The sequence below is a fragment of the Manis pentadactyla genome, chromosome 12, assembly GCF_030020395.1.
Source record: "Manis pentadactyla isolate mManPen7 chromosome 12, mManPen7.hap1, whole genome shotgun sequence".
NCBI lineage: Eukaryota > Metazoa > Chordata > Mammalia > Pholidota > Manidae > Manis > Manis pentadactyla.
The window spans coordinates 60,915,996-60,942,709 of NC_080030.1; the positions used below are offsets into that span (position 1 = coordinate 60,915,996).

Below are 26,714 nucleotides of genomic sequence, written 5' to 3' on the forward strand. Positions count from 1 at the left end.
CTATGTAAGGAAACTGATGTAAGCTAAACTTATTGTGGTAACCATTCCACAATATATACGGTGATATATCAAATCATTTTGTTGTACATCTTAGACTATTAAAATGTTATACATCAATTATATCTCAATAAAAGTGCAAAAAAAATAAAATAAAATAAAATAAAAAGAATAAACAACTAAGGAGGTTCTTCTTGAATCTAAGAGAATAATTTATTTGAAATTAATTTTGACTGTTAGTTTCCATGACCCACTATGACCTCAACCACTCTACACTACTGGGAGCGTAAATAAAGGGGTGTGTTTAGGCTGTTTCACATGTCAAACTTTAGCATCCTCATGTGTACACAAGTTGAATTACTGCCACTGACATTCTTCTAATTTTTATTTCTAAGGTAGATACTTTGCGATGATAGATGTTAACAAAACTAACCAAACTAATTTCAGATCTATGGTTACAAATAAATCCCCAAAGCCTGATGTTGAGAGCATCCTCAGAAGAGTACACAGGCAGGAAAGATGAAACGTATCTGTAATTATAATTTAGCTTATTCCGCTGAGGACACAGTACAGCTGTTCTGTACACTGTGTTCTTATGTGCTTGGTCTAATCTACTTTTCATTTACTCTAATTTGAAAGCTTGTAAGACCACTTTTGTGAGATTCAGACTGAGTTCAACATTTGAAAGTTTTAGACACATTGATTATATTTTCCTTAGTTCCATTTTAGCCTGATAATATGACCTTGAAAAAAATTATGATTAAATAATTGCAATATTCAATTTAATATCCTGAAGCAACACATTAGGTTAGGAATTTGAGGGACTTTAAAGATGGTGGGTCACAAGGTCTGTCTTTAAAAGCTAATATCTAGAGTTGGATAAAAAAATACATTCATAATCAATTACAATGTAAGTTAGAGTATAAGTGCATCTTAGAAATAGATTAATTTACAGGAACACAGAGAATGAAGGACTAATTCCTGCAATGAAGGCTTGAGGAGGCTTTATGACATGAGTGGAATTTGATCTATGCCTTGAAGTATGGTTTAAAAATTCAATCTGTTGAAAGAGATAGAAAAAGAGACCCATGTTATCAATAATATTGGGAACAAGAAATAATTCAAAGAGTAGAAGGTGCATTCATTATTTATTCTTTCAAAATAAATATACTGGATATTTCCTATATGCTAGGGACTTCACTTGCTACTTTGGGTTTAGGATCTCTGTTCTCACCTGATGAACCTTTAAAGCTATCCTACGAGATATGGATCTTTCCCCTTAGGAATCTTTATTAAATAATTAAATATTATTCAGGAGAAGATAAATCAACAGAATTATACTTGAGGTACTTAAGTTGGCAGTAGCAGGTAAAATGTCTATGAAATGTGCGACAATGGAACAAAGAAGTCTGTCAGTACTATATTGTGCAGTAAAAGGTTAATGCAAGAGACCTGGAGTGCTCAATCCCTGAACATTGCAAACTGAGAACACTGTCCCTTGACGAGCTCCTAGGAAATAACCAGAAGCCCTCGGAATATCCTGCCACTATGAGTACTTTATATACCCTGGGGCCAGGGATCACACCAGATATTTTATGCTAAAAATGTGATTCATGGTGAATGCCTAGTTTTGTGTACCTGGGGCCCTGGGCTAATTGTATCACTTTGACCTCTGGGGGTACTGGAGACTGAATAGTCTTTTGAGAGATCCATGTCTATGTGACTGACCCCCAATAAAAATCTTGTATACTGAGACATAGGTGAGTTTCCCTGGTTGGCAATACCTCCTATGTGTTGTTATACAGTGTTGCTGAGACAATTAAGCACTCTGTATGCTTCTATTAGGAAAGGATAACTTGAAGTTTGCAATTAGTCTTTCTTGTACTCTTACCTGTGCACTGTTTGGCTTTGCTGATTTTAATCTGTATCTTTTCACTGTAATAAACCATAGCCAAGAGTGTAACAGCTTTTCAGAGTTCTGAGAGCCTTCTAATGAGTCACTGAATATGAGTGCAATCTTGGGGACCCCCAACACGCCACAGTAAAGATAGTAGGATAATTATACCTATAGAAACAAGCTAGCCAAGTGGTAGTTTTGCTTTGTTAATTGTGACCAATTTTTGAGCCAAAATATTTTAGACCCTGTGATAGGTCCTCAAGCTAATTCTGTTCTTCCTCTCCATGTCCAATTCAGTTCAACCATTTTCACAAGTAATTATCAACTCTTATAAGATTTGCAGAGAAGATCTTACATATAAGATTGCACAGTATGTCAGCTTAATGCCACAACTTTATGTTTCTAGATTCCTATTTTTTTAGTCCTGAATCTATACCATACTTTGTGACTAGTAGCTCCTAATTAGACTGGCTATATTCAGTCAACTGAAAAGTGCTTGGTTCTCATTTTTCTCAGGCTCTACTACTAATGAATATTAAGCCAAAGTTCAATAGCAAATATGGTGGATGTAGTATAACAGAGATCTATCCGTATGGCCTAGTTCAAGGGCTTTTTCAGGCTAGTAAGAAGATAAGAATCAGGGAGAAAATCTTTTCAGCTCACTGGAGCTCTGCTTTCTGGACATGTCTCAACATGTATAGAATTAATCAATTCTATCAGATTCTACTTTCTTTTTCCTTTACCAACCTCCCTTGAGAGAATACACACACACACACACACACACACACACACACACACATATATGTGCATGTATATATAATTTCTTATTTAAGGATTCTATTTCCAAAGTTTCTTTAAAACAACATTAATTTTAAAAAAGTGATTTTAAAATAGACATCACAGTTTGATATTTAATATATTTTAGAGTGATACCATTAAAACACAGAAATACAGTGTTCTAGCACTTTTATTGCACTTTCATGAAGACAAAGATTCCCCACCTTCTAGTAGTTTGCTAATATACATGATTGTAGAGGCTTGGGTCTCAATTCTTTTTATGGTTTATCAGGTTCATAATTGCTTTTGCAAAATGTCTAATGTCTCAAACACTGTTATTCATGAAGCAGCCCCTGGTTGTATTCCTGGTTCTTAGAAGATTTTCTTGATATGAATAATCCAGGACTTAAATTTTTGATTCTCAGCTTGAGACTGAACCATCTGCTTTATGGCTAGGGTCTCTGAACAACTTAATTTCCTTTGCTATCAATATTGAATTAATAATAAATGCTCTCTACATTATTTCTCACCCTTCCTCAATTCTCTATTATTATTCATTCACCAAATCATAAGTGAACTCCTACATAAAAGGCATTATATGAGATGCCAAAGGGAATATAAACATGTCCTCAAGAGGATTATTGCAAAGGAAGTAAGAGTGTAGACAAATAAGTAAAATACAAGGCAGAAGGAGTCAGTGCCCTTGAGAGGGGTACTGAGTACATGTTCTGGGTCTGATACCAGATTTATCACCAGAGTCCTTTCCATCCCCCTGAAGGAGAAATAAGACAGAAAAGCCAGAAGGTTAAAAGAAAAACATGTGTTCCAAGGTTTGCATGATAGGATTAAAACTGGCCACTGCAGCATTATTCTCTCCAATTGGAATGATTCCAGATATAAAAATGCCTAATAAAAATCATATGTAAAAATGAGTGAATGAATGAATGAAACAGTGAAAGCATCATTTCTGTTTCTTTCTCTCTTTTTTTGCCATTTATGTTATAAGGTCTTCAAGGAAAAATACCATATCTTATATAACTTGTCACCATCCAACTCATTTTCTAAAGCACAGATGTGAAAATAATTGATTCTAAATATCTAATAATGAAGGTGAGAGTTTGCAACTTCCAGCCCATAATGCTATGTCATTATGAGATTTCTGTCTCCTTTACTTATTATTCTGTGACTGTGTACTGATCAACTTAAAAAATATTTAACATATAATTTAATAAATTATTAGAAAACTTTAATTTTATCTAAACAAAATGGAGTCTATTCTCTCTCAGCATTTCAACAGGCAGCCTTTGACAATCCTGTAACTTAAATATTCTATTTATTTAGAGTCTATTAGTGATTCCAATGTGCACATTTAATCATCATTTTTACACCTAAGCCTGTGAAGTAATTTTCAGAATGCTCCAGACTTCCACTCTTGAGGTTAATATTCCCTTATATCATCATATATTCTTAAAACCAAATATTCTCATTTCTTGATTTCCAAACTATTATTTTAGTTGGTTATATTAATAAAAATTAAATAGGAACTAATAATAGTCAATTATTTTTCCATGGCAAAGAATCCATATAGTAAACATTTTTATTCTTTCACATATTGTGATAATAAAAAGTGTCATTTTACTTTAGACCAGTGGTTTTCATCTAGTTTTCATTTTCATGCCTCTAAGGAGCCTTTTTAGTCATTCTTTTCAGTCATCCCCACCATGAAATTTTATTTTATAGATAAGCTATAAGTACAGGATGCACTGTGTGAATATTTTTGCCTTATACATAAAATGAATATGATATTTTGCCCCTCAAGAGCAAGTTTTCATCCCTAGAGGGAGAAATGTGTGCTCTAGACATGTATTTCTGTTGAGCATACCTATCTGAGTATCTAATTAGAGAGATTATGGTCTACCCTACAAAGAAATATATAACAGCTGCCCTTTTTGCCGTTGTTGTTCTTTTCTGCTAAAAACAAAGTTAAATTAGAAATACCTTACTAGGTTCTTTTTTTTCTTGAAGTCAGATACTGTTGGGTTGGCATCAATTTTCCTTTTCCTATAGTTTCCTCAGTACAGTGTTTCTCTAGAGAAATAGAGTCACAATACTTTCCCTTTTTTCTTTCTCATGAAGCTGCCTTCTTAGAAATTAGATACAACTTCAGCAGTAACATGATTAGCTGTGTTAGTCAAGTGGGAATTCTATTGACAAAGTTACCAGGAATATTTCCAGTGACATTTAAGCTATTTTTTGTGATAATTGCTTCAGGAATTTTACAGTCATGCTTGGTTTGGGGGTGTTTGTAGCCAATTACAGATCATCCTCTGTTATAGTTTTCAATCTAATGCATCCTACTATTAAGAGAAGTGAACAAAAGAAGGGTAATTAGGTAATTAGCAGTATCTGTTGAGTGCCTACTCTTTAAACGTACTGTTTCAAGGCTAAATAATAAATAGTTCATAGGTTAGGAAGAGAGAGAAGAAAATAAAATTGGTTCTCACGTTTTACAAGCTTAGCTTTCAATATTAAAAAGCCGATTAACATAGTATGTTTGAACTGTTGCTGTTAACAAGAAACAAATTCCTGCATATGCTTTTTATGCTAAAATGTTTGCACCTGTAACACAGATTCAGAATCAAATATATAAATTGAATCACTTTTGTAGAAATGTCCAGGATTCAAGCCTAACAAGTTAATGAGGTGATCATTCCCAGTATATAAATGGAAAAGAAGATTGAAATCAAAAATCAATAAAAATGTTAGCACACACCATAAAAATTCTATTAGGGAAAATAAAAGGAAACTTATCTCTACTTATAAAAAAAAGCAATATAAATTAAAAAATGGTAATCAAGTAGGTACTTATGATTATGTTCTATAATTGTACAAGGCTTCAATGTTATAATTACACCTACTGAGAGTTAGGCAAGAAAGGTTTAGTATCATCACTTTGTAGGTTAAGAAATATGAATCAGACAGTTTAAGCAACTTTCAAAGCTTCACCTGTTTTTAGTTTTCTTCCTTCATTCCTTATGTATGGGCCACTGTGTTATCTTATTGTTCAGTGATGAAGAAAATACATAGGATCCATATCATCACAGAGGTGAAATAGACATTAAATAGGATTGCAAATTGTGAAAAGATCATAAAGGAAAAGAAAAAGGTATTACAAGTGAATAATTTATATTGGGGAATCCAGGATAGCTTTGCTGAGAAAATGGAGCTGAACCTTGAAAAATGTCTCACTAAGCAAACAGAAAGGCCAGAGATGAGGTTTCCTCAGCAGTCTGAATAAAATCTAAAATTCGAGAGTTAGAAAGAGCATGGTGACTCAAGGAATTTAAGCAGGGCTGGACGTCAGGGTTTAAAGCTCCAGAACATTTGGAGAGGTAAGCCAAGGTCAGATCACGTGACTTTAAGAGCCAGTAAGAATTTTATGGGATGTCCAGTAAGAAACTCAAAGCAAAGCAAGATGAAAATACAAGCAACTCCTGCTAAATGTATGTTAAATTAATTGTATTATATCAGCCTTGCTCCTTAGCATCTCAGATTTTTATTTCTTTAGCTCCCTAAGTCAGTGTTACAGGTCATTTCCTCAGGTCTGTATTTCTGATTCTCTCTATCCAGCAGTTTCTAAACTGTTGTTCAACTCATTCACTGAATTTTAAATTGGAATGTCTCTATATATTTTTTTTATTTCTGAAAGTAAATTATATTGACTTTTTCCCCAAACCTGCTTATATATTTTAATGTAGGCTGTATTTTGCATTTTTCCTAATGTTTTTATTCTTTATCTTCTAGTCCTGTTTTTATGATTAAGCATTTTCTACATAGTTTTATTTCTATGATTTATATGGTAAAATACGATCACATATTTTTGGCTTTTAAAAAAAATTGTAGTTGATACACAACCTTATACTGGTTTTAAGTACACAATATTTTTAATGTTTATACAATCTCTTCCAGACTAACCTATCCTTTCCAGTTCTTAGCATACAAATATTCTGACTTCTGTACCTTCTGATTTCCTTTCATAGTTATTTTCCTTTTGTACAGTGTGCTTGTTTCAGTTGAGGCTATACTTCCTTTTCTGTGGGAACATGATTTGCCTGATAGTTGGAAGAATTCTAGCACGTACACAGGGAAATAAAACTGTGGCACACAGGTTTAGGATTTACTCCTCACAGTCATTTTTCCTCACCTAGAGCTCCAAAGGAAATAACATTTTCTAACTGCCACTCTACTTGCAGGTGGAATTTTCTAGAGCCTGTTCAATGGTCAAGGGGGCATTTCTAGAGTCCAAGCTTAAGTTAATTCCATTCCAATTCCCCTTTGTGAGTTCAAATCCTAGTGTTGAATCCTAGAGAGACCATTAAAACTCCAAACTTTAACCTCACTTTAGGACTAAGACCAGCCTCCCACCTCTCACCCCATAGCTTTAGTTACTCCATTTTGCTTGAGCTTTGGCTTAACATAGATTTATTTCCCTTTGCAGTCTGACATCTAGGAGTTTCCCTTTCTTTCCTGAATCAACATGATTGTAATGTATTGGCTGTTTTATCCAGTGTACTTGTATTAGAAATGGCACAAATGGGAAAAGTTGTGTCTACTTTTCTTAGTATGGCATTTTACCAGAACATCAGTCATTTGAAACTTACAATGAAACTAAATTTAGGCCCAAGACTAGTCTGACAATACTTCTTTTAAATGTCTACCTACTTGTATAGGTAACATATTTCTTTCTAATGAAAATTATGAAAAACTATTATAGTGTAAGGGAATAAATGTTCAAATGTTTGTTGGTTAATATGCATTTTGGAGTTGAACACATATATGGATACATTTTATTTGAATTTAAGTCTCCAGGTCTTAGCTTCTCAAAGTTTTACTTGTTAAATAGCATTTGACCCATTGTCAAATGTTTTTGTGAAATTGAATGAGCTATCACACTTCTCTCTCCATTAATAAATGTATTTTCAGTATTTAAATTGTATGTGCATTTTGTTAGAATATTAGGTATTTACTGTTCTTATAAATAAGAGGCTATAGGCACTTAATTATATTATATTACATGCGCACATATTGTGATATAATTAATTTGCTACATGCATATAACTTGTGATTTTTTAAATTATGTAGATATTTAATGAAACCTATTTTCTGCAAGTTGTTATCCTAAAATAACATTTACTTTATAAAAGCTTATAGCCATCTATTTAAACATCATACAGTTGAAGGGCAACTCTTTTAATGATGTTATTGAATTTTTCATTCTATTTTATGATACTCAATTGCTCCTTATTGTTGTGTTTTAATTGTCTGTGTAGACAGACCTTCAAGTGTCTTTGTAGAAACGTTTTTCTTATTAGGATTGTAAACACTCTTAGTACAACATTGAGGTAGGCAGAGAGCAGGCAGTAGCTCAAGGAACTTTCCGTCAGTGCTCTGCTAATGGCTACAGATCTCTTGTTCCAGCCTTTCTCACTGTATTTACCAAAGAAAATGAACGAAAGGAGGTCTGCCTCCCTCACTCAATTGTAATCCTTTCCTTGCATATACCAGGCATTTCCACTGTACATATGGTAGGTGTATAAAAATGTTCTCTTTCTTTCCAGTTTGATTTCCCATATTCTAGACACTTGGAAGGTTTCTCTTCCATTTTAAGATCAGTTTTGCCTATCCTTTATTTCAGCAGGTGATAAAGGTCAGAAATTTCTGTAGAGTTTTAGAAAAGGAGTAAAGCACACACATGATTCATTTTGGTAAATATTACAGGAGATGAGCTAAAAACCTGTGGGGATTATCCAAAAACACATGCAGGATGAAGAGGGGAGGAATCTTTAAGGAATTACCCACAGACTGCTACACAGTCTTTGTCTGCTAGAGCAGTTTTTCACTTCAAATAATATTGCAATGAAATGTCCCAGATATAAAATTTACTATGTTCTTTCCCATGACAACTTTTTACCATGGATTGTGGACTTTCTGCCTGTTTATGTAGATAGGAGTTTTATTATTTCAGTAGTCCAAGATAGTTACCTAAAATTGCCCTGATGTAACATACGTTTATTATGTAACTATTAAAATATCCAGCTTGCTATTTCAGACATTCTTGCTCTATAAATATATGCTTAACATTAATATTTACTTCTTGTGTTATGCTTTAATGGTTGTATATATTTGTAAACATAAAATTTATAACTGCCTAGATAAGACTAAATAATAAAGGAAAGATAGTAAGGTTTCATCTATGACGGAGAATGAAGAAAAAAAAATAAGTAGCATTAATTTTTACATCAGTATGGTATGCTAATTTTTCAGTGGACTGTCCATTCTCTCAGCTAATGTAGTTAATGGCACCGTCTGATTCTAACATTCTGGATCAGATTACTATCGGTAAAAGAAGTCAGTTTTATCATTTTGCATGTGCATGTCTCTGTTTCCTCTACCTGTATAAGCTGCAGGTGTGATACATCCCTTCATGTTAATAGGATGAGCTATTAGCTGAGTGTGTACAACAAAAAAAAGTTGTATTTTTGAAGCACTCTCGGGAGGAAATATTGAGCCTTAAGTCAATCCCATGAGGGCTTTTTACATTTTTGATAATTAAACAGAGGAGTTTGAATATGGTATTTTTAGACCTATCTGAGTCTAAACTTCAGAAGATTATTTAAAAATCCAGAATGAAACCACTCACAGAAATATTTTCAGAATTAGATATAAACTATAGTAAATCTGAGTATGTATTAACTTTAATAGGTTTTTATTTTTAGTGCCGTATATTTTTAAATTAGACTAAATGGGTAGTGGGGGGAAATGTTTTTGCTATAAAATGACACAGATCCTTAAGGTGACTTGTCTTCTGTGTATTTGCAGGTTTTTAGAGAAATGGCATGTATTTTGCTGCAGTAAACCTGGTTCTAGAGACACGCATAGATGTGTCACATATAGAATTGGTAATGGATATTTATGGAAGTTGTTGCAATTGCTTAATGCCAGTGGAAATACCATAGAAGCCAAGGAAAATGACTTTCTGCCTTGAGTGGGACACTACCTTGCAGTTACAGGGTCCAAAACAGGGATCCTCATTCGTGCTGCCTGCACCACTGCAGTTACAGGGCTTGCAGTCCGGGTAGCCCATGTAGCCCCTGGCACACCGGTCACAGCTCACCCCTCTGAAGCCGGGTTTGCAATGACAGGATCCAGGTGCCAGACCTAAAGGAAGATGAACCACATAGCAACATTTTAAAAACAAATTCATGATTCAGTTCCTAAGACTTTAATCAAATTAACTTTTAAAGCTATTTTGACACAAAAATTAGATTCTTGATGCACATCAGTAAAGAAGAGTTAAACCCAGAGTCTAAAGTTTAATTGGAAGCTGGCTATAATTCATTAACATAGCATCTTCTAAGTATTTTTAAATATATCTTTAAAAATATTAAAAATGAAAAAACAAAGATAAAAATCTCAAAACATCTAGCAAAACAAAGGCTAGCAAAAAAAGCGTCACAATGATCAGGAGTAATTTCCATAACTGACTGATAACACTAGATTAAGAATAAGCAGTAGCCTGGGTCTCCTTGTTGGCTCATAAACCCCCTCAGACTATCACAGATGGCAAAGTTCCTTGGGGGTAAAATTATACTACTTAAAACAAAAGTTTAAGAATAATCTCAATGCAACACCACTCAGTATCACAAAGAAACAACAGTATTCATGGAATGACTATTTGGGGGATAAAAAGTATAGAGCAGGGAAATAAAAGGAGTTCAAACTTATTTTTTCTTTTTAAGTAGAGAAATGCAAAAGAATTTTGTTCTTGTCTTTGAGTAGAAAAACAGAAAAAAGTGCAGAGAATGAATATGAGTTATTGACCTTCAAAATCTGGAAAACCTAGAAGAGCAAATCAGTAACATACAGTCGACTTAGAAAAGGAAAGGAGGGGGAAAAGGAGCCAGAAACCAGTACAGTGAGCAAGCATAAAGCAGAGTGACAGAGCTTCAATCATACATATTAACTATATACAAATGAATTAAACACATGCTGCTTCTATTAAAAATGTGTGCATGTAATGTTCACACAAGATACTAAAATAAGAAACAGTAAAAATAAAATAATGTAAATACACATTAGGAAAGTATATTGAAAAGTGAAACAGTTGTAGTAATATTAATAAGGGCCAAAGTAGAACTCAGTTAAAAAAAATTCAATTGGACAAGGGCTCATTTTACATTGAAAAAAGATACAATGAAAAATACAATTAAAGGTATGCTCCAAATAAGTACTAATTAATTATATATAGTTATATATATGCAACAAAGATAAAATTATATATATATGCAACAAAGATAGTGGAGATCAAAGAAAATTTGTCCAAAAGTCAGTAGCTGACAATGGCATTAATCTAGCTACTTTAAATATTTATAGAATTAGAAAAAAAAGACAGAAAATTGTAATAATCTAATAATGTTGATGGTATGGTATGTAAATATTTATTGTAGCTTATCATTAACTAATACAAAAAATGTTCAATTTCTCAAAGCAGAAATTATCTAAGGATTGTTTTCTTATATTTTTATATATCTACTTTTATATTTGTAACAAATACCACGAGAAATTGGGATCTAACTATAAATATCAAACATGATAGAATTTTATACAAAGTTCAACCACTCTGCAGATAAATATTTCTCCTAATTAGCTCAGGTAAAAGAGAAAATCAGGACTTCAAATGCAGATTAAATTATTTTCTAAACAGAAAAAGCAATTTAGAAATGTTTATAAAAATTGTAGCCAAAAGTAAACTTTTAGACTTAAATATTTCCATTATTTTCTGGAAAAATATAAATAAATAAAAATTTAACTCATGTAATTATTTAAAAAACAGAAAAAAGTGAACACCACAAGAAAGGAGATTTGAAAGAAAAAAAAACAGAACCTTAAACAAAGCTAATTAAGGATATCATAAAAGCATAAATAATCAAGGAGTTATCACAAAAAAATGTATTAGTACTAGTTAATTTCTCAGTGTTTGGAAGTTTGACACTCTTACAATGGGTATAAAATTGGAGAGCTATGTGATTCAGTTTATGAAACTGGTAAAAACTGGCATCAAAATCTAACCAAGTTAACCCAAAATAAACATAAAGTTAACACTTAAATAGCACTTATTTTATGTCAGGAATTATACTAGTATTACACACTATACACAGTTTAATTCTGTTAATATTCAAAACAAGGTAGGTGCTCTTTCAATTCAATATGAGGTAGCCACTATTATGTTTCCCATTCACAGATGAGGAAACCAAGGCACAGAGAAATCAAGTGATTTGCCAAGGAAGCACAGCTGGCTGATGTCAGAATCACAACCAATGTAACAAATGAATCCAGATGAGGAAATTGTAAATAAAATATACAAAAGTGAATCCTGAAGTACATTAAAAGGACCTTATATGATCACCAAGATGATTTTACTCTAGCAAAATACTATTTGATACTAACAAACTCATTTTCAACATATTCTATTCATAGGTCAAATGGAAAAGAAATCTGATAATTTCAGTAAAGACTGCAAAAGCATTAAAAAAATTAACATTTTCTTCTGATGCTAAAATCTCCAGACATTTAGATTAAGTGTAGATGTACTCCATGTCTACCATAATATTTATTTCTGGAAATACTGGAACTTTATATCCAAAGACCCCGCCCCCACCCCTTGTTCAGAACATTTAACCATACAGGATAAAAAAAAAAGCAGTAGATAGACAGACAAACAAATAGATAACAGATGGGTAGATAACTGATAGACAGATGATAGAATGGTTGTGCTGGGATGAAATAATGAAACCCCTTGTAGATTAGAAACTCCAAACAAAAAAAAAGGCATTCTAAAGGAATAAGCTAGCCCTTAAATTAAGCCAGTGTCATTCCTAGAGTGGTCTGATTTTAACTGAACAGACTAGAAAATGGAGATGAATTTATGGAGCAAAAGACAAAAATCCTAGGTACTATTCAAGTTAGGACATCATATCAGAGAACTTTGTATAAACTCAAGGCTCCTGAAAGGGCAAACAAGGAAATATACACATGACCATGTACAGATATATACATACACACACACACACACAATCACGAAACACACAAGAAAACAAGACCCCAATAAGTAAGAATTAGCAGGCGATTAGACAGCAGTATGAGGCTAATATACATAACAGAGTGGTACTAAGAAATAAGATTATAAAATACATGTTCATAGAAAAAAATATTTTAGATAAATTTAAGAAAGGCTATCAAAAACCAATATACAGTTAGAATCATCCTTTATAAAATATACCAAAATAAGTTCCTGATAAGGAATTAAGTATCATAAAGTTCAATCATAAAAATTAAGAAAATAAATATATTTGACCTTGAGGTAAATGAGTTTTAAAACTATAAAGGCATGTAATAAATCCAACAGAAAAATATTAATATATATAATCTTAGCAAAATGTCATGATTATAGCTAAGAAAGTTTATCTGAACTGTGATTGATGATTTTAAAAATTTTTGAAGTTTTATACATAAAAATTCTTATCAACAATAGTGAGACACAAAGAAAATCTGGAAATTGCTCTAACAAATACAACATAAAATTACTGTTTTCAATATTTAAAGAGCTCTTACAAATCTTTGGGGAAGTATAAAAGCACCCTACACCAAAAATAATCAGATTAATGCCAATAAGATACTGGAATATCATTTCCCTCTATCTGGTCACTCATACTGACTAGGTAGTCCAAAGCATCAGACTATGTCTTAGACTCTTCCCTAAAGAGATCATCAGACTAAACATAAAAATAAAAATGTATTATATGCATATGTCCAATTTGGCACCCCAGGTATACACTGAATAATATATATTTAATTATATTACAGATTTTGATTATTGCATTCAACTTTAAAATTAGAAGAATTAATTATTGGTCTAGAGCCAACTACAGCTGTACAATCTTTGAAAAGATAAAGATGTAATTTTGTCACATGAGTTGAGAGATCAGTGGCGGGTATAGCAATGGTCTTATTTTCAGCTTGCGTAGTAGGACCTTAAGAGATGAAGCTTAAATTTAATGGATCACAAAATAGAGATTGAAGCTTTTATTTTAACATCATACCATTGAAGAAACACGTAATAAAACTGTATGAATGGTGGCGAGAAGGGAGTCATGTGAGTGAAATACTACGAAATATATTATTTAGATATTGTTTGTAAGATAAGTTCTTCCAAAAGAACTTAATAGGAAAAAAGGCTTAATGTGATTATGTTTGGAAAAGAGACTGGGGTAAACAGGCTGAAGAGGAGACTACTGCTATTTATTTTAATTCCTTCCCTATTAAAACTTTATTTACTATGTTTTGTTTTTAAAATACTTGAAAAATATTTATATACAAAGATCGTCATTAAAGTATTTGTTACAATAAACATTAGAAACAATCTTAATATCTATATAAAGGTGCGTGGACAAATTATATTATACCCATATAATGATGTATTATTTGAATTCTAAAACCACATTTCAGAGAAACTTTCAACAGATAAAGGGAAAAATCTTATTATGTAAAAATAACACAAAAATGTTAAGAACAATATTTATGTTGAATTACCACTACATTGTGTACTTATCTTTCTACTCTGCTATTTCTCACCACTTTTTCAACAATAATATGCTTATCATTATAAAGGGGGAGAAAGTTAAATGACATTACTGAAAATAACATGATTTAGTTATTATTATAAGAAGATAAGGGGCCATAAAATGAAAAATGACCTCAATAATTCACTACTTGAATATTAAAATAATCGATTTTTTAATCTCATAAGATTTAGACTATAGGGTTTAAGTTGATAATCCTACAGTTTTACAAAGAAAGCAGATAAACTAAACTGTGCCAGAAACACATTGCCAATCTTTCAACTTGAAATTCAATGGGGGAAAAACCTATATAATAGCCATGATTTATTTAGTCTTTCCTGAGAAGAGAAGAATCCACTCTTAGAGATATAAATAAACTTATAGATATGTTCTATGAATTTTCTACTTAACCTTGGCAAATGACTCTGGAAATGGTTTCTAAATATTTTACATCAAGGAGTTATTTTGGCATTTGGTTCTTTAATGTTTGGAGTTCATCAAGAATTTCAATCCTCAAAGAAGTACTTGGCTTAAATTACTGTCAGCCTCCTTCCCTAACTCATGACTGCTACGTTAGTCCCTCACATACACTTCTTGCATCTCTCTCATTAACTACATCTCAGTATTCTGATTGCTGCTCCCACTACAGCACACATCCCTGAATGGATGCTATAATTTCACACAAGAAACCAGAGAAGGTTCAAAACAATCCAATAAATAACAAGACATTCAAAAATTACATACAGCACAGATTCTGATTGACCAGATGCATATATATATATGCATAGACATGTAAATATGTATGTCTGTGTGCATATATATATTTACTGCAAAACAGGGTATCAATTCTTCTTGCTTTAAATCTTAAATAAACATGAAAATGCCTGAGATGAATAAAAGATGGCTTACTGGGGGGAACACAGATAGATATAAGCATAAAGTTATTAAGTGAAGGAAAACACTGCAAAATACACATATATGACTTTTTTCCTGAAAACAGTTGTATTTGACTTTTAGTTGTCCTTTCATTAGAACAACAGTTCTCTACTAAAGCTCCCACCTCGTTGAGCATGTTTTTCGTCCTTGACACACACTTCATTTAAGGAACCAACTGGATCACAGTGGCATGGCTGGCATGGTCTTGGATAATTTGGAGATACCTAGCAAAAATGAAAATGCTTTTAATCAAGTGTAATAGAAACACCAATATTTTCAACTCATCAAGCTTTTAAGGACAAAGCAATTTTAATAATACACACCAAAAAATTATATTGAGAGATTATAGTAAATTATTTTTAACTGTTTACAATTTCTAAAATCCATTACTTCTAAATGTATACACAAAACTAAAGAGGATAGTACAATGAACTCCTAAACATTTGTTACCTAGATTCAATAATTATTAGTATTTTGCCATAAAATTCTCATCATTTTTATCTTTTGCTGAAGTTTTTAAAGAAAATTGTGATAAAGAGAATTTTAATCCTTACAAATTTCAGTATGCATCTCTTTTATAATCACACAATCATAACAAAATTAACAATATTTGCTTGATATTCTCTAATATATATTCCATAGTAAAATCTACCTCATTATTCTGTTTTTTTTATTACAACATAGTGCAAAATTAGTCATTTTCCCCAAAATTTACTTTTCAGAAACTTTTTTCACACTGATCATGATATGATTAACTAAATAGAAATATATATTTGGTGCTTGAAGACTTATTAATACTAAATATTTAAATTAAAAATTTGGTTTTTTGGGCAGGCAGCATAACCTGGGGGTAAACATTTCCATTATTGGAAAACTTGAGTTCATATCCCAATGTGGCCACTTACTGGCTATGAGGCCTCATGCAACTTACCTATTTCCTTGTAATATGAGGACAGTAATCCTAACTATAATGATGTTATTAAAATTAAAATAACATATAAAAGATCTCAGAAGATTCCTCATGTATATATTAAACACTCAATTCACCTAGTAGTTTTTAATGTTAGAATATTTTAATTCTATAATATTTTAATAGACTATACTAATATACTGTATGTACAATTGTTTTCCAGGGGCAACAGGATAAGAACAAAAAAACTAAATTATTTGCCATGAATATACTGAAATACTGCTCTCTATATAAATAGATATAGATATCTACATTTACATCTTTATAGGTATGTATTTCCCCCACAAATCATAGCTTTTTATATGCATATATCTAGGCTTAATTTATAAATGGAAACTTGTTTAGTAATACAAATCAGTGTATCATAACTAGTGAGTTATTTACAAGTCTGGTAGACTATCAATCAACTACGCTCACAGATCAGTTTTAAAATCATCATTTGTTTAATACACTTTCATTCATCCCTTATTAACGAGGCAAGAACTGTGAAAAGCACAGACTAGAGCTTGAAGTATGCATAGCAATTTGAGAATAGAATTGGAGAAGGGCTTTTTACCCAGAGTAAACCACCAAGACATTAAAAAAAAAAACTATGTGAGTATAAGACACACAAAAAATATTTTGAATAAAATCTTGTCTCTAAAAACATGATTTATGATTCCAATGATAAACTTGAGTAAGCCAAAGCCTCCTAATTCATTATCAATCTTTGCAGTAATTGGGGAAATCTGCCTGAATAAGATTGTTGACAGGAAATCTTCTAACATATATAAATATACTGACACTTGATTTTTAATGTTATTAAATAGTAATTCAAATTACTAATTAGTCCTCAAAGTAAACACTGCATTACACATATTTACATATATATAAGTTTGTGTATATATGACTTAGCTATTAAATACATGTATTTAGTAGATAAATCTAGATTTAAGACAATAATTTTAAGAATATTGTAGAGATAAGTTATTTATCTGTAAAATCACAATGCACAGGCCTTTCTGTATCTTCATAAAAACACAATTCACTTCTACCCAAATATTAAGTACTTAAATATTTGGATTTTCTTAACATACAATGCAGCATAAGTATTTTTATAAATATTAAAATACCACAATCTAATCTCAGATTCACTTAATTACCTGACTAGTAATAAAAACTTGATCAAGATTCCAGTTTCGATAATAGTGGAGTGTCCAGTGCACTCTCAGATAACAATTATGAATTCTGTACAAAATACAAAAATCAAATATTTGAGGACTTGGAAGACTAATGAGGGGAAGGCAGAAATTGGAAGGATTTTAGTTCTTAAAGAAAAAAATACCCTAATTGAGATCTATGTTCATAGAAGGTCAGCAGCACAATCAGCCTATTAACATCCTTCATATGCTTAATTGATCCCTTAATTATACAGCCATTTGGGAGACTGAAACCCAGTGGAAAATAACAGGTGGAAGCTGAATAACCATAGCAGAGTTTCAGGTTTATACACCATAAAGTACACAGAAATTGGAGTTGTCAACCTAGTTAGAAAGGTTAAATACCTTGAGCTTTCTATCAATCTGCCCTAACAAAGTGAAGAGCAAGTCTCCACAATTTCATGGCAATCAGCTCGGTACGTTTACTACCAGTTGGAACAAAAGTCAAAAATCTTCAGAGGAAGATAACAAAATTCTGTTTCTACACTATGTCATCCACAATGTCTTGGGTATGTTATAAATTACTAGAAAAAAATACCCTAATTGAGATCTATGTTCACATGAAAAGAAACAGGAAGGTTTGATCCTTATTCAAAACAAAAAGAAGTCAATAAAAGCAGACCCTGAGGTGTCCCCCAGGTATTGAAATCAGCAGGCAAGGGCTTAGACAAGTACTATATATATGTACAAGACCATAAAGGAAATAATTTTTATAATGAGTGAATACATGGAGTATTTTGGAAAAGAAATGTAAACTACAGAAAATACAAGAATTCCAGAAAGCTAAAGTAAAATAAAAAATAATAACTGGATGTTTTTAACAGCAGATTAATGATGGTAGGGCAAAAAGTAGTACAGATAAATAGAAATTTTCAAATCTGAAGAATAAAGAAAGAAACATTTTTTTAATTAGTACAGCCTCCGTAACCTATGGGAGAGTTAAGCAAACTGACATGTATGTAGTTGTAGTCTCAGAAGGAAAAGAGATAGTATAGTTCAAAAGGTCTGTTTCTTCTCATTCTTATTCTCCTCCTCTTCCTTCTTCTTGTTCTTATTCATTTTGTTCTTTTTCTTAAACTAGTTGCTGTTCTTTTTCTGCTTCTTTCTCCTCCCCTTTCCCTTCTCCTTTCCCCCTTCTCTTCCTCCTCCCCATTTTTCCCTTCTACTCCCAGCACCCACAAAAATTGACCCACATAATCAGCTGATTATCAACAAATGACTCAAAGGAATTCAAAGGAGAAAAATAAACTTGTTGTTTTTTTAATGGCGCTAGAACAATAGGTTAATATGTAGATCTCAATCATTATTTTACACCACACACAAAGGATTTGCTTGAGATGAGCCATAGCCCTAAAAGTTAAAATTACAATGCTTCTAGAATAAAACAAAAGAACAATATCTTGACTTGAAGAGACATTCACAAGAGAAGATACAGGAATAGCCAATAAACACATAAAATAAAAATTAAATCCATAATGAGAGCTACTGTAAATTCATAATAGGTCTGGTATAGCACCAAGCATTGTTGAAAGTGACTTAGTAATGGACAAATACCACTTGCCACACCCCCTGTGCCCACACTCGCTAGAATGGCTAATTCAAAAAGATAGTCAACACCAAATATTAGATATAATGTGGAAGAACTGAAACTCACACGTATTTTTGATGAACATGTAAAATATCATTACTAATTTGGCAAAATGTTGGCAGTTTCTTATAAAGTCAAACATATACTATCCTATGAATCAAATATTCTTGTCCTAGATATCTACACAAGGTAAATAAAACGTGACCACAAAAAGATTCATATAAAATTGCCTTGCAGGAGCTAGCCCAAACCTGCAAATGACCCAACTATCCACAAGAAGTGAATGGATTAAAAATTATGGTATGTTCATGCAAAGGAATATTTTGTAGCATTTAAAAAAAAATGTACTATTGATGCACTCAGCATGGGTAAATCTTAAAATGTTATGCTGAATGAAAAAAGGGAGATTGTATGTACTTTATGTTTCCATTTTTATAAAATTCACAAAGAGGCAAAACTAATTTATGTTCTAAATATCAGATCAGAGTTTGCCTAGAGGTGGGAATTGACTGGAATGAGGCACACTGGAACTTTCTGGAGAGATGAATATATATTATATCACATCATAAAAGATTTATACAGTTTCCCTTATGAAATGTTCCTAGTCACTGTTCAGAATTTGCAGTCCAGCTGTTTGGAAAAGCTATCGAAATTATTTTTCTGATACTACATCTCTGCATGAGAAAGCCAAAATAACACTTAATGAAAGAAAAAGCATACTTTACCCCTTTGGGTCTGAAGAAACCATCAGTGCATGTTTCACAGTTTATACCAGCAGTGTTTTGGGTACAATTAATGCACACACCCCCTCCAATGTACTTTCCACGTATGTTTAAACTCAGATTTCTTCTGGCAACATTGTCATCATAGTAGCATTCTTCAGCTTTCCCATGACAATTGCATGCTGCATTAGGGAAAAATAAATTCATGATTAACTCCCAGGGTCAGATATATTGAAAAATCATTTTCTTCTACATAAAATAGATTTTATACTATGTGGGAAATTATATTACATTTAGCATATATATTTTTATATAGTTACATATATAAATCTTCATAAATATATATATATGAATCTATATATTATATAAATGTATGCATATATTATGTATATAAATCAGTACAAAGGTATCTAGAAAGTGTCTGTATTTGTGGCCTGTATTAATAAATTCACATTTTAATGCAACTGTAAATAATTAAAACATAAATTAGGCTATCAAAGGAAGTTGCTAATATTTTACTTATTTTATTGTACAAAACTGAAATTTCTTATGGCTCAACCCATAGCTTCCTGTTATGACAAGCAATAAAGTATTGAACTACGGTATTGAATGATTAAAATCCAGGTAATCTGTAATGGGTAGTTATTATATATGATTATTTGTGTTAGACCCCATGGGTAAAAAGAACATTTAAGATGAAGAGTTCCTTCTTTGACCACTAATAATTACTAAAACCTAGAGTTAATATTCCATGTTTTGGTCTAATGTATTATATTTATTACCACTGATTTTAATTCACAAAATAGCTTTATGAGTTAATGACAATTATTAACTACTTTTCATATGGTATCAGGAACCCAAGGCAAAGAGAAGTGAAATAACTTGTAAAAGGCCACCATGCCAGTATTGGAAGCCAAACTAAGTCAGGCTGCAAAGTCCACACAGCTAAGCTAACCACTGTTGCAGTCTCTTCAAGTTCTATCTGTTAAGAGAGATAAAATGGATGATCAGTGCCACGTAATCAGGACAAAATGAGAGCTGATTTGCTTCATGGTTGAGATCGTGCTATTTTGTGCCAGTCTTGGATTTGGGTGTCCTTCCCACCACTTTGTAGTCATGCGATGTAGGAAACTGAATTTCACTATGGCCCACTTTCCATATAAAACAGGGAGTGGTCAATAATTACCCGATGGGGATATTTGAAAAGCTATGCATGCAAAATCATGAGCATAATATCTTATAAATAAGTTCTCATTTGATTTTTTCCTCCTTTCTTCCTCCTCTCTTCATCCTCTCGGCCTTCCTACCGCCTTCTCTTCTTCCTCCTTCATTTCCTTTCCAAGTCACATTATTAGAGTTCCAAGAAGTGGAAAAAATCACTCCTCAGAAAGAACTGGGTAAAGTGTTGAAAAATAGGGCAAATTTATTTTAGGATGTGAATTAGGGGAAAGATACATTGTGCAGTCCCCTTCCTCAGATCTTGAGTTTCTTAGGTGTCTTTACAGTGATTTCCACATAGATGTGTGTGTGGTGGGGGTGCCCACACAGGTGCATGTGGCACACAGATCAAACTTTTTTTATTCCAAAAAGGTAGACATTTACGTACTGTTCTGAACTATTTTCTTTTACTAACAGTAAATAGCATAGCTCCTTCTCTATTAGCATGTTTCTCCTTAGGCTATGCAGGTACTTCTTAAGTGGAGGTATTTATCAGTCCTCATTAATGGGCAGTTACACTGTTTTCCATATTTCTCCTTTATAAATAACACAGAGTCACATGGAGTTAGGGTGGGGGAGGAAGGAGGACTGCTTCCCATTTGCCAGATGAATGACTTTGAGAAATTCAAGTCTTAGTGTCATTTTAGTATTTAGTATCTTCTGGTTGTCATGAGAATTCAAAACACCTAACAGAATGCCTGAAACATAGTAAATATTCAGTTCCACAACTGTTAGTAACAATAGTATTAGCAATTGTGTACTAATGACAAGGATCACAATAATATGCCCTGTACAGCTATAGTCTAATTCCTGCAAGAATAAAATCTAGTCAAGGGGCATATAAGATTTTAATTTTAATTTTAATTACCTTGAAAAACTCCCCTCCAGAAAATGCTATGTCAGATAACTCTCCCTACAATAGATAAGATAAAACTGTTTTGCAGAGCCTCACCAACACTGTATTATCAACTCTTTTAATCCAGTTCCTGGACATAATAAGCACTCAAGCACTTGTTGAATGAATACTTTGATAAGTTAAAAAGAGTATTTTCATCATTTAAATTGTTACTTCCTTAATTATGAATAAGTTTGATAATCTTTTTATATGGTTACAAGTAATTTCTTTTCCTGAGAAATGGCTGTTTTGATCTTTGCTCATTTTTAAGTTTTATTGATCTTTTTCCTGAGTGCTATTGAAGATCTCTTAATTTCCTTGCCATGTTTATTGCAAATACCTTCCCTAGTCTGTTTATTTTTGATTTAGCATATAGTATCCTTGCTATTTTAATGGAGAATTTTCAAACTTTATTCTAGGGAACATGAAGTCATAAATATAAAATCACAAGGCACTATAAGCAGTTTTATTTCTTCAGGACAATGCACAGGAATTCTTAAAAATAATGGTAAAAATATATTGCCAGGAAGAGTCAAGATTTCTGCTGCCAATATAAATAGAGGGAAATACAGAGGAATACAATTTTTTTCTCACATGATTTAGAATTAGTATTGCTGAGAGTATTTATAACCATGAGTTATACAGGTAAAAGACTGACGCTTGAGGAGCAGTCCTTCTCACACTCCAAGCAATGAGGGTCCTCTGCCAACAGCCCTGGATGCTGTTTAAAGGCCCTGCATCTACAGAGCTCACCATCTCTAGCTTCTAAGGGCATGGATCATACCTACACCCAAAGAGCCATTCCTTGCTCTGTCATAAGCACTTTGATATTTCACGGAATGTCCAAGACACAGGACAGAAACTGTCTTTTAGTACAGGTTTAGCAATGGAATAAATATTCTTAGCTCTTCAGAGATACATCCTGCCTCAAAGAAGCTAGATTGATGAAAATCCAATGTAAACTCAAAAGAATTAGAAAGCAATTATTCATTTTATGGAGGGATTTGTCATGTTACAGAAGGATTTTTCTAATATTAAAGTGATTGGAACACAATTCGACTCTGAAAAGAAGATTTTCATTTAAGCTTTTAGGAATGCATCTATTGCTAAAAATCACAGTGTTATACAAGGTTTTATGGTTAATACTCCTACCTTTAATTTGTGGATTTAAAATATATATATATATATATTTTTCAATCTGGATATATAATCTACCATGTGCCCCACAAAGGAAATTGTTTCATAATTCCACTATTAAAAAAGTATATAGTAAGTAGCAAGTGGAAATCTCCTTTCCTGTTGCTTTGTCCATCTCTGTTGCTAACAAGTTTGATCTATTCTTTTTGTTTCCTTGTCTAAACACATATACGCAAGTGTGTATGTGTTATAGCTGTGGGACAGAATGCAGAGAGAGACAACAGAAAGAATCCCTACCCTTGAATGCTACTCGCATTTGTGACTGCTGATATTCCATGAGCAGAAGAGAAATGTAATTAAATCTAAAAAAATTTGAGAGCAAATATCCATGGATGGCCTTTAACTCAAATTCACTTTCAGGTCTGAATGCCTGTGCTCCTTGGGAGAAGCTGTGGAGAACCTGAGAGATGGTCAGGAATGGAGTAGAGGGTAGGTAAAGAAACAAAGGCTGAGCATCCCATGCCTCTCTTACGACAGTGGGTGGGTGCTGGGGGTCCATTCTTTCAGGTATGTCTCCGTAACAATGGGTGAATTCTGAACCCAAACATCTTCACAAGCAAGCAGACACAAATCAAAAAGCAAAAGAGATGAGTGCAGAAGAGGAAGGGAACTCAAGACGCTGATATTACATGTAGAATTACAAACTGAAAAAATATATTTTATGGTTGGGGAATATTTTATGACTAAACTTTGCTATGATTCAATGGTTTTTAAGGGCCTATCATGTCTGCCACATGATACACAATAAATAATTTTTATTCAATAAATATACAGTTGGTATGAGTTTAAAATGTCTACCAAACCTGTTTTGGAGGCCATATATATTGAATGAACTGAAAAAAATGTGGCTAGGACTGATTCTCTAAAGTACTACTATTTGAATTCCTTTGAATTGGGCTCAGTGGCTACTTTAGATTTACAGTTCAGCACAAATGTTTGTTTGTAGGTCACATCTTGGCCTGCGCAGAACTCCAGAAACAGGTTTCTTTAGCATCCCTGTCACCATGTGGGTCATTTGGCAATATTCAGCTACAAAGTCATACACTACACTTCTTGGGTATTTCCCTTCAGGAAAAACTGGGCATATGGCCTGTCTTCAAAAGTGATAATATTAAAGTACAGATGTGTATACATTGGCACAGGTTTGCATAGCCAGTTGGTTTACAGTCTTTCATTACTGGCTTTTGTCTTGGTTGCCCCTGTGCAATAATTGCTATAGCACAGTTCATGCTAATGATTATCACTGATGCCATTTCTAATATTAGCATTTTATAGTTATTAATGAGTGATACATTTGAAAAATTAATGCTTACTATTAAAATAAATATCAAATTTGATTTCTTCCCATCTCTGCTACCTCTTAACTCTCATATTCTTTCCAAACTCTGCTACCTTTTATTCTCATATCCTGCATCCAAATACCACCCTTTAATAAGTACAACTAATAAATTGGAATGATTTTTTTTCAGGTAAATAACTGGCTCTAACTTGTAGAGTATAATCTATCCTCTCTGGTTTTTCTCCACTTATTAGATGAAGAGTATTTGAAAGCTATTTATTAAAGGAGAAGCTGCAAAGGGAACAGCAGAAGGATATGAAGCCAAACCAGTTTCAGAACCATTTTGTAGACACAGGTGTTCAGGAGGCTAGTCTCTATATATTGTAGGTTTTGTTGTATGTTACCTACACATACACACACATACACATTATGCTCTAAGCTTCAGATTCTTCTTGATGATATAAGTGTATACTATGCTTTTCTCTATTTCTCATAGTCCTCACACAGTGGTAAATTCGTAGGTGTTTGGTAAATATTTGTCACATTGAAGACATTTTTTAAACCCTGAAAAGTGGAGTAACTGAAATAGCAGGGTAAAGAGCTTTCCAGCGATTGCCTTGGATAAAACAGACATACTGGAATGTGCTTACCTACAATCACCAAATGTTTAGATTACCTGTGTCCCAGGGAAGGAAGAATTAACGTATTGTTGGCTTCTCTGGAACATACCTTCACATTCAGTTTTAGTCAGGAAGGTCCCGGCCCGCCAAGGTTTCTGATGGAATCCTGGACAGCACTGATCACAGCTGTCACCACATGTGTTATGCTCACATTCACAGTGGGATTTCTAGTCAAAAATTGGGGGGAAAGCATTCTTTCAGCACATTTGAGAACCATAAGTGAGGCCTTTTCCTGAAGAGTACAATAGAAGAGAAAGCTTCAAGACTATGAGTCAAAATGTAAATCTGCTGTTAGTCTGGGAAGGAAGATGGCAGCCTTGGGAGTGGGTATATTTGATCAGTACCAGCTTAGGGAGGCCCAGGCTGCTCCTGGAATCAATGGGCTCAGGGCTATAGGAAGAAAGCAGAAACCCAGGAGGGAGTGGTCGTGAAGGCAGAAATCCCTTCTGTGGTTACTGAGACCTGCAGGATATCTGGGTTGGGTGTATCCATTTTAACGCTTTCCTCAAAGTACTGTTAACATTTGTGGATGTGGAAAATGGGGAGAGAGTAAATTCCCAGGCATCCAGGAGCTTAGGTGTAACAGAAATCTAATGTCTCAGAAGTGAATTTCCTGCCTGTGTGTGTGCTCCAAGTACCGTCTCAATTCATCCCATGAAACTGCCCCTCCAAGGTGGCCTGTGGGCTCTCAAACTGCCCACAGGTTCGCACAATAGACAATAGCCACACCCTGCAGAAAGTGGCACCACGACCTTGCCCAGAAAAATATGCCAGAGCATTTGAACCCTCCATAGGAGGTAACATGATGATGTATTAGTCAGAAAACTGTCTTGTAGAGAAACACCATTTGTATTACAGTTTTAGTAGAAAACAAAATATCTACATGGGTAGCTACGTTCACTGATCTGAATACTCAATATATTTCTTCCATATACTATACAGTAGATGAATTTGTATTTCCCTAGTTTGTTTATGACTGAGAAAAAGGATGCTTACTCATCTTCTTTTCAGGTTATGTTCATTTAATACATTGTCATTAATGAAAAACTTGACCCAAAAGCATTCTAGCACTTTCTGACCTGGTAGTTTCAACATTCTCTTGAACTGCCCTTTATTGAACTGCCCTTTATTGCCCCTGCCTCACCTCCTGTTCTAGGACCATTCATATTAACTTCCTCACATATTGTTCATTTGTTTACATTAATTTTTTTTATGAAAACTTCTAAAAGAAATGGTCAGGTTGATTGATAGCAGGCATTCTCTAAAGCTAAATCATACAGAAGGCTGTCACAGTTAGAGAGGTTTCAAAATAGATAGACCAGTGCGCAGCCTTTCTAGAAAAAAAAAAAACTAATCTGTTTTCTGATACTGTGATGGCTGACTTCAAAGTCTATCATCCTAACTGCCAGCTCTATTTCATCCTGGCATGGCTTTTGGATACACTAAGTGGGGACCCGACACCCATTCACAGTGTCCCTGTCGGCAAAGCCTCTCAAGAAGTATTTTACAGTTCAAAGCTTCATTTCACCTAAGCATCCTATAAATATACATACATTTGTCACTGGATCAAGTGGACAGGCCCTGGCATGACCATAGCAGATGCACATCCCTCCAACAGATATATCCTTGATGGAGTAGTAGTACTGCAAAAGCAATCCAGAGAGAAATCCTGTTAGGAGGA

At 33.2% G+C, this 26,714-nt stretch overlaps 1 protein-coding gene across 3 annotated transcripts in view; it reads right to left on the reverse strand.

Annotated features, from left to right (window-relative positions):
• LAMA2 (laminin subunit alpha 2) overlaps window positions 1-26,714 on the reverse strand; it is a 631,935-nt gene that overhangs the window by 350,173 nt on the left and 255,048 nt on the right. For all 3 annotated transcript variants that reach the window (XM_057489270.1, XM_057489268.1, XM_057489269.1), the window contains 5 exons: window positions 26,587-26,676; window positions 25,083-25,200; window positions 19,768-19,946; window positions 15,410-15,509; window positions 9,729-9,889 (listed from right to left, as the gene is read on the reverse strand). In XM_057489270.1, coding sequence (XP_057345253.1) covers window positions 9,729-9,889; window positions 15,410-15,509; window positions 19,768-19,946; window positions 25,083-25,200; window positions 26,587-26,676 — 648 coding nt within the window. The remainder of the gene's footprint in view (window positions 1-9,728; window positions 9,890-15,409; window positions 15,510-19,767; window positions 19,947-25,082; window positions 25,201-26,586; window positions 26,677-26,714) is intronic.